Source organism: Paramormyrops kingsleyae, chromosome 6 (genome assembly GCF_048594095.1).
Source record: "Paramormyrops kingsleyae isolate MSU_618 chromosome 6, PKINGS_0.4, whole genome shotgun sequence".
In the NCBI taxonomy this organism is placed as follows: domain Eukaryota; kingdom Metazoa; phylum Chordata; class Actinopteri; order Osteoglossiformes; family Mormyridae; genus Paramormyrops; species Paramormyrops kingsleyae.
Genome location: NC_132802.1, coordinates 38,799,820 through 38,809,400, shown reverse-complemented (window position 1 = coordinate 38,809,400; position 9,581 = coordinate 38,799,820). Strand labels below are relative to the sequence as shown.

Below are 9,581 nucleotides of genomic sequence, written 5' to 3'. Positions count from 1 at the left end.
TTGCTGCATACCTCGGTTGTAACGAGTGGTTATTTCAGCCAAAGTTGCTCTTCTATCAGCTTGAATCAGTCGGACCATTCTCCTCTGACCTCTAGCATCAACAAGGCATTTTCGCCCAGCGGGACTGCCGCATACTGGATGTTTTTCCCTTTGCACACCATTCTTTGTAAACCCTAGAAATGGTTGTGCGTGAAAATCCCAGTAACTGAGCAGATTGTGAAATACTCAGACCGGCCCGTCTGGCACCAACAACTATGCCACGCTCAAAATTGCTTAAATCACCTTTCTTTCCCATTCTGACATTCAGTTTGGAGTTCAGGAGATTGTCTTGACCAGGACCACACCCCTAAATGCATTGAAGCAACTGCCATGTGATTGGTTGATTAGATAATTGCATTAATGAGAAATTGAACAGGTGTTCCTAATAATCCTTTAGGTGAGCATATATGCTATGTCTAGATCTCCTGGGGAAATCAAGAGTGTTGCCCACAAACATTGTTCAGCTTTTGGCCTAACATGGTCCTTGCGTGTTTTAAAGTTGCGTGAAGTGGAGTGAGGAGCATTCTGAACATCAAACTATTTTAAGATAAATTGTCTGTAACAGGAAATTTAGTTTCTCAATTTATTTCTTATATATTATTTTGTTAATTATTGAGTTCAAAGTTTTGTAGTAAATGGTGATATTGTCATCAATTTGGTGATAATGCGAGCCAAACATTTCTCGAAAATGACATTTGCATACAGTAAGTAAAACATTCTGAAATCATATTTCTATTTTATTCTGCTGCTGCTTACAGGTTTACATCTGTCTCTCTCGCTCTCTCTCTCCAGGACAGTGAAAGTAGGACTATTTACCCTTGTTTATGTAGCTGTAGGATGGCCATAATATAGTTTCAATCCGATATCGATGTAATGCTTGTCTGTGATGATTGGTTAACATATTGATTGGTGTATTAATATAGCCGGAAAGTAATAAAACCCATTGCAATCAAGTATACAGTGCCTTATAAAAGTATTCAGTTATCATAATTTTACTCAATTACAAAGGATAGTTAAACGTTTTCCAAATGAGCATTTTATTGCATTTCCAAAGGCACTGTAACTTATTTCTGTGCCAACATTAAAATTAAATAAACTTATGATTTAATGTCGATATGAGATGACAAATTATTCACAAATGATACAGAGGTGCCACTCATTTCCACATACAGTAACTCATCACAATTGGGTGCCACTGTGCTTTTTAATGAAAAGCTGATAAAACTTAAAATGTGGTTCGGTCATGTGTGTAGTCTGTGTGTAGACAAGGAAACAGAGGCATAGTAGCTGTTATTTTTTTATTCCAAAGTCATCCAATTTGCTATTTTCCTTACATACCCACCCATTCACTCACTCACTCACTGACCCACTCATTCACCACCCCCCCCCCCACCCACCCACCCATTCACACACCCAAGTCTTCCGTAAGGTGTTTGCAGAACTCGCTGCAGAACCCAGGCTGTGTGAAGTTCCCCTCGTCTTCCACGCCCAATGTAGCCTATGGGACAATAAATAATAAGCAAGCATACTTAGTATCAAAACAGAGCAACAATGTTTTTCATTGCATACTTTCAAGAAAATATTCAGGACCTGACACACAATAAATTGTTCTGGTGACTTTCTTTTTGCAACCACTGACTTCAGCAACAATTGTCAACATTCTTACACAGTATGCATACCTGGTAAGCTGTTCTTATAAGTCTCTAGACAGTGCTGGCAGCATTCCAGGCGATACAATCGTCGGAATTGTGCTTGATAGGCCGCACTGTACAGTTTCCATGGGACTACACCTGTAGGTTTCAAATTTAAGAATGATTCATTAGAGTAAAATCCCTTGTTAATGGGAATACAAACATCCTAACTCAAAGGGTATTCAAATATCATAATATGTTTTATACCTACTGTCAAGCCACTGAAAATGCGCTCGGGCACGGAATGTTTCCCTTCCGACTAAGTCCCAAAAAAAGGTGACAAACAAGTGACAGCTTTAAAAAAGCTTTGTCACCCTCGAACAGGACTACTTCTAAAAGGATATCCTCCAGGACGTCGAGGGGGATCTGTGAAAGAAATCATACAAGCACGCAAATATTATTTTACAATAGTTCTGTAATATAACAAAAACAGACAAAAATAGCATGACTTCTATATTCCAACTCCAACTGCTTAAAATGAAGCTCATTGTTTTCACATTTTTGTAGGGTACAGCACAGTAAGCACAGAGAAAAAAAGAGAAAAACAGCAGGTTCAGCTGTAAGATCAGCTACATAAATACCTGTTCAATGGAGATGGAACCCATTCCTCCTCCTCTACCATCTGTGCTTTCAACACATTGAATTTTCCTAAAAGAAATTATATTGTCACAACTATTGTAAAACTATGACATATTGTAATGGTATCACATAGAGTTGACTCCACCTGAGGGCACAGGTGTAAAACAATTTGATCACGTTGGGCACCAGACCTGGAAAAAGGCAGTCATGATACTACCAGCTTGTCAGACTGAAAGGCTTATATGCATATGGGTCAGAACAATGCATCAGAGTGATAAATATTACAGCATCAACTTTGTAAGGTGTATCAATCCCCACTAGGGTTGTAACGGTATACCGGTATGGCGGTTTATTGTGATATTGACATGTACGATTATCATATCATGCACATTTGCCTATCCGCGGTTTGGAAAAAAAAAAAAGAAACCAGATCTCACCTGCGCTGCTGTGTATATGCAACTTCTTTCCGCTTTACTGCTTAGACTCCACCCATAAATGCACAGCGGCGAAAATGTCCGATAGTGGCTGCAAATTCTAATCTCTATTTCCCGCCGAAAAAAAAATTAAAATCTGCAGTATGGGAATATTTTGGGTATCCGAAAAATGATCGTGGGGTGGATATCCAGTTTGCAAGAAATGTGGACGAACAGTGGCCGCAAAAGGAGGAAATACGTCGAACATGTTCTCCCATATTCGCGAACACCATCCCTCCGTGAAGATAAAGGTAAGTTCCATTTATAACTTAAAGCCGTATTATTTCTGTGATGCAGAGGGAATCCCGGAATCCAGTCATGTAATTGGAGTCAATTACAGTATAATTCAGATGCCACGTAAAATGTCCGATTTGATAGATAGATGGATGAATAAATCAAAATATAGCTGTGCAGCAAATTAAATCGCGATGTGCGTCTGTGAATATACAGCGCAAAAAGGCTGCCGCTTGCTCATTAACCAACTACCCCCCCCCCACACACACACACACACACAGCGGCACAGATGATTATTTTGTCCTCCAGGTTCGTGTGCCGCCCCCCATAGAATCCCTCCCGGCGCCCTCCCAACTTCATCCCTTATCGTCTCCGCTCGCCCATCCTCTAGAAAAACGCTTTATTTAGATTATTTTTGTTTTCCTCCAAGTTCGTGTGCCGCCCCCCACGTGACATGAAAAAGTGCCGCCCCGGGCGGCTGCCCCGTTCGCCCATGCCTAAAACCGCCACTGCATGATGGTCATGGTTTTTAAAGCGTCTGCTGTCTCATTTACTATGTGAAGACGTGAACACATGAACATATCCAGAGCTACTCTCAAGAGAACACTTAATGATCATTTTATAATTTTATTTAAAAGAATAATCATCAAATACACTAACTGAAAACTCATAGGTGTTTAGTACAAGTGGACACATTCTCTCACCTCAGCGGTCAAGATTGAGCCCTGAAAATCTCAACATGCTTACATTTCTTCATCATAACCTGACCTGAAAAAAAGCAAAGAAATGCATGCTGCTATGATAATCTCAGGAAAATATTAACAAACATGACCCTGCACATATTGCTCTCCCATATATGCTGTTAAAGAGGAAGGACAGTTTGATTTATTCTTGTCTAATATAAAGAGAAATAACTTATTCCTTATTTTGTTCAAATGGGAGATGCGCAGCTTTATTTTATTTATTTTTCCCCCAAAAGTTAGACTCATACTTCCATAAGTTTTTTTTATTTTCATTAAAAAAAAGTTTGTTACAATAAACCATGTTCATCCAAAAACCATATCTCTTTTTATTCATTTAAGGGTCATTGTAGCTGATGATTATACTAATAATAATGATAGTTTAATACCGTATACCACGAAACCGTGATATTTTCTGAGACGATTATCATACCGTGAAAATCTCATACCGTTACAACCCTAATCCCCACCTTCAGATCAGATCACTAAGACCAATTAATCTGACTCCATTAAATTATGCTGCTGTTTGTAATAGGGTCAGTGGTGGCCTAATGGTTAGGGAAGTGCACTTGTAATCGAAAGGTGCCACTGAAGTACCCTGAGCAAGGTACCACCCCCAAGCACTGCTCTCCTCTGCAATGTCATGGTGTCATATAGGTTAAATGCAGAGTACACATTTTGTTGTTGTGCACTGTGTGCTGTGGTGTGTCAATGACAACTAATCACTTCACTTATATGCCATGCACTACGAGGCATCACAGAAAATATTTAAAAAGTATGACACAAAAGGAATTGTATTACTGATTAATGAATAGTTTGTTTCCAAGTTATAAATAATATAATAACCGATACATTAGATGTTAAAAGTTATAACACCCATAAACAATGACAACTGTATTACATGAAATGGTTGCCAATTGTTAAATGGTTTCCAAATTTGCGACTAAGAGAGCCCATGCGGCAATCAATCAAATGAGTCAATCAATATATAAACAAACAAACAAATACGGAGGAACAAAACATAAAACATGCACCTCTGAGTCTCTGATTTCCGATCGGGCACTTGTGTGCTCCAGATGTGGTAGTCCCCAGCAGTCATCACTGCACACTGGTAGATCTCCTGTCATACATATCAGACCATGCATGAAAATATTAACCAAATAAGTGTTTCACCACATTTCTGTGATACTGAGCCATCTTATGAAGCATATAACACTTTCTTAGGGTGGCTGAAGGTTGGTATACATTTAGCTGCAGATCAAGTACCCACTGCAAACATACATAAGTATACATATTCTAAAAAACATGGATGTGTTAAGGTTTTTATTAAGTTGTACAACCAGGCCCTCAAAAAATATATATTGTCTTCATACCAGGGGATGCTGCAGTTGTCATACCATGAGCTGGTGCTGCTGTTGTTGTTTGTGCTTGTTCGGCTGGTGCTTCAGCTGGTGCTGCAAAAAAGCACATTTTAAACCAAATGATTTAGAATGAGTTAAATCGGTTGTACTGCATGCATTTCTCATCAACGCTATGCTGTCTAGCATTTCTGACAGATTTGTAAGTTATAGCTTTATGATCTTTCAAATTGCAAAATAAACATGAGGAATCACCTACAATTAAAAGACAAATATAACTTCACGGCACCGGACAGCAAAATTACATAAACATGACATAAACATGACATTACCACTAATAATTTAGAATGAGGGTGGAATACATACCCAAAACTGTCTGACCATTGGAATTTAACTGTATGTCCACTCCTTTGCCCAATCTCTTCTTCATGCTTTCTATGGTTCTTGAATTTCTAGCATTGTTGTAGTGACACAAAATATTTCGCATCAAAAAGACATGCGATGAGGGAGTCATCATGTTGAGAAAATGATTGTTTTTCCTCATTCCAGCAAAGAGCTGTTCAGCACACGGGCTGTTGATCCAACCACGTAACTCTGGGACCAGTTCCACCTTTCGCAAGACATCCCTGGCATCTTTTGAGTTTGCCTCATGAAATCTATCATAAAGAGCATAATGCTCAGACGATCCAGTTATAGGGTGGCCATTTTCATCAGGAACTGGCTTCTTGGTGACTAGCCATGGCAAGCTCACTTTTATCTGTCCAGTAGTGGCACATCTGATGTTATCTTCAGTAGGCTCAAGTAACCTACCCCCATGAGGTTTGAAGGGTAATGATTCTGGATCTCTTAGGTTGGTATGTGTTGCCAACCCTCTCGCAAAATCATATAATACAATGTTTGGAAAATGTTTCATCGACAATAAAAGGTCAGCAAAGTCCCGGGGGCTCTCAGCCCTTATGTTGAACTTAACACCATACACCACAGCACAAGGACAGGTGACCACAGCCCATCCACCTGTTTAAGGAAACTGTAAATCAGAGTGCAACCATTCCAAGTAATGAAACTAAGAACTGTCTGTAAAAACGGTCTCTCAGTAATAGAACACAACTTACCAGAAGCTCCCCAGATCTGTGAAAACACCTTATCATAACTCGCTCTGTTCTTCATTTCTTGTTGAAGTCTCGTTACCAGGTCCATCCGTGAGCCTTTGGGGTCTATGCCACACTGTCGGCACAGAGCACGCACAGCTTCCATCTATAATGAACATTAGTATAGTTGGTCTGGCGTGGTTCAAAAACACACATCTTTGACAAAACTGACAAAAATTGACTTAAGTTCAGTACCTTGAGCTTAAGAAGTTCATCAGTCAGTCGGTCCTCTGTGAGGTTAAACTCAGATTCCTCCTTTGCACTACAAGCAGAATACACTTCTTTGTATTCAGTGTTGAGTACAACATCCCTATCTCTTGTGTGAGGACCAATCCACGGAGCCCAACTATGGTAACTGGGATGGACGACAAATGGGTTTGACTTGTTGCCTTTAAATGATGTTAGAAAATATTATTAACATAACAGTACATTATTCCACGATAAACAAAGTAAATGCTAGAATACTGTCATCCCACCTAGAACATTGTGCGGACTGTACTTACTTGGGACCAACCCACGGCTGATCATTTCAAGGGAAACCATCTCCCAGAAATTTTCAACACTTACCTTTCCATCAAAAGTCTGAGATGGTTCCTCAATGCTGCTCACTAAGGAAAGCAAGACTTAAGTAAGCATGTTCCAAACAGTCATAGCTGGATATGTGGTGCTTGAAACAATGTAAGACTAAGAAAATGAATAAATGTGTTCACTTACCAGGCATGCTAAAAACGCCCTTCTCATGAAGGTCCATCACAACAGATACTGGATGATAACCACACGATACACAAGCATATGTGTAACCGAGGTCTGACAGTGCTTCAAAGCTTAAATAAGCCTGCAGGACCCTTTCCCTGGATGGATAGGTTTTACCAGAGGTCTTCTCCAACACATCCATGGCACTCCCTACTGCCTGATGAGTCTGTGAAATTGATGTATGACATTTAAAGGCTTTACAATATATTATTTTGATAAAGTATTCGTAATTGTTTTAAATGATTAAAACAACAGAACATGGTTCCTACCTGAAGTGTATTGCGTAGAAAATGGCACATGTATATGGACAGAAGTGTGTGGTCATCGAAATTGTGGACACCATCAGTCCACTCCTGGTATCGATATGCCATACCACACCTGTAGCACCATTTTCTGTACACTGAAATTCCTAATGGACACAAGCACCAGTAAATGTTACACATTTATCTTTCACCATTTTACACTGTGACATGTCTCTATACTTTGCACAGTACTAAAAGCCAGTGTATGAAATTATCTCAGTAAGCATACAAGTGTGAATTGCTGGGAAGGAGGCTAAGCTGCTGATAGTGGAAGTCATGGCTACACTGACATTTACAGTACATGTAGTGAGTAATGAAATGTTAAAATATCGATAATAAATATTTAAATAAAGAGAGAACATACCTTCTATGACATCAGTGATTGTTAGGATTTTAGCCTTAGATGTAATCAGCACAGGTTCGCTTAGAGGAGTGGGCTCTAAACATTCTGAGCAAAAGGTTTCTGATGGTATGAAGTGCACAGGGAAATGAATGGTCTTGACCACGTCTGAGGGGAAAATCGCAGGCAGATTCTTCTTATGAAAAATGTATTGAACCATCCGCGACAGATTTTTGCCTTCAGGTGAGTATGGAGCTCCTTCTTCTAGGTCAAAACTTTCCATGTCAATTGGAAAATGTTCTGTGATGTTCTCCTCCACACTTCTGGTTTTTCTGAAGAGTGCCTGGTCTGTTTCAAATAAATGCCACTTGGCAACATATTTAGGTATGCATGACTGCCTTGGGTTCGCGCAAGGACAATGCCATGAAATGATTTTAGAATTGTACCTTACCACCACTCTGCCAAGCCGGCTGTAATAGGAGATAGTTGACTCGTATACAGAAATGTGCTTTTTGTAGGGGGGTCCACACACAGTCACCAGACAGGACAACGGGACTCCTGCATCATTTGCTTCTCTCTGACGTACCAAACACCTTTCCTTTTTGTCTTCCCCAAACCACTTGTCATGTACCATCACCTGCAAAACATCCTCTGTAAGTGATGGAGTGTCCATTCTGGCTGGAGGGCAGTACACGAGGGACTGAATGTGGTGGCACTCAAATGGACGAAGGTTTGACCTCTCTGCAAACTCTGCATTAATTCTGCAGATATCCAGCTCACACATTGTTTTTTGTTCAGGACCCCATGTCCTTTTAATGACACGTACTGGTGTGCTGGGTGCTATAAAAGACTTTGCTACTGCAAACACTCCATTTGTGTAATCAACACACTGAGCACTGAGGTGGTTCTGTGCCGTAATGTCCATTTTGATGGGAGTGTGACGTCTTCGAAGATGTATCCGTAGGTTCCGTCTATTAAGGATTAGGCCACAGCTAGTACACTTCACTGTTTTCTGCTTTCTTTGGGTGAGGGGGTGGTAGTGCTGGTGCTGCTGAGGAGCCAGGATCAGAGGAACATGAAGAAAGTGAGGGGTGGAGGATGGGGACTGGGGGAGGGGGACATGCAGCTTCAGAAGCAGTAAAGGAGGGAGCAGGAGAGGCGGGAGGTGACTGATGCGCTTCCGTTGTGGTTGGCTTGGTTTCACTGATGCATTGGGATACATGATGTTTAAACTGGTCTTTGCGTATTATTGTTTGGCTACAATAAAGACAATGAAAGTGTCCTGTGGGTCTGCAATAATTGTTGCATTTGCTGATGAAGAAACCTGCAAGATGGCAACATGAAGACCAAAGCTATCAACAGAAAAGAAAGGTATACACAGAACGGGACTGGGGGAGTGAGGTCAGGAGTAGCTGATCAGAAAGTTACAGTGTCAAACAAAACACAAACATAGGTAAATTAGCTTACCAATATTCACATGACTTCAGGGACTCCCACTAAGGAACTCCACATCATTTTGTCTATCTTGATTGTAAGAAGTGCATTCTACATTTAAGCATGTGTATGTTTTAAAACCACCAAAATCAATAGACCAATAAACATCATTAGGAATTACCTCTATGCTGTACTGCATGCATGTCTCACGTGGCTCTGAATGTGTGTTGTAAATTTGAATTGTTGGTCAGTTGCATAAGTGCAGCATGGGCATCTGAACACACCGTCTAGGCAAAACCTTGTTGCATCAGGACTGGCCTGTAAATGCGTTGGATGCTTTAAAACATAAACAATAAAACATTGTGTAAACTTACTGTTACTCTGAGGTGCACGCTCATTCTAACAACATAACATGCATGCAGAAGTAATGCAGCTTGTAAGGTTATCAGGCTGTGATATCGATAAAATATCTTATAGAGCATTCATATCA

General features: G+C 40.2%; 1 protein-coding gene across 1 annotated transcript; it reads right to left on the bottom strand.

Annotated features, from left to right (window-relative positions):
• Window positions 1–4,733: 4,733 nt before the first annotated feature.
• LOC140591832 (HMG domain-containing protein 3-like) lies at window positions 4,734–6,865 on the bottom strand. The gene is made up of 5 exons (XM_072713267.1): window positions 6,458–6,865; window positions 6,227–6,368; window positions 5,481–6,128; window positions 5,130–5,210; window positions 4,734–4,876 (listed from the first exon to the last, which is right to left on the bottom strand). Exons 2-5 carry the CDS (start codon window positions 6,366–6,368, stop codon window positions 4,734–4,736), a joined length of 1,014 nt encoding a protein of 337 aa, XP_072569368.1. The 5' UTR covers window positions 6,458–6,865.
• Window positions 6,866–9,581: the final 2,716 nt, after the last annotated feature.

What these genes read in the sequence shown, in the direction of transcription:
- LOC140591832 (XM_072713267.1), bottom strand. Translation starts at nt 6,368, where the DNA reads ATGGAAGCTGTGCGTGCTCTGTGCCGACAGTGTGGCATAGACCCCAAA. An exon ending in CAATGGTCAGACAGTTTTGG is followed by an intron (nt 5,211 to 5,480) that starts GTATGTATTCCA and finishes GCTTTTTTGCAG; the next exon opens with CACCAGCTGAAGCACCAGCC. An exon ending in GACAACTGCAGCATCCCCTG is followed by an intron (nt 4,877 to 5,129) that starts GTATGAAGACAA and finishes TATGTATGACAG; the next exon opens with GAGATCTACCAGTGTGCAGT.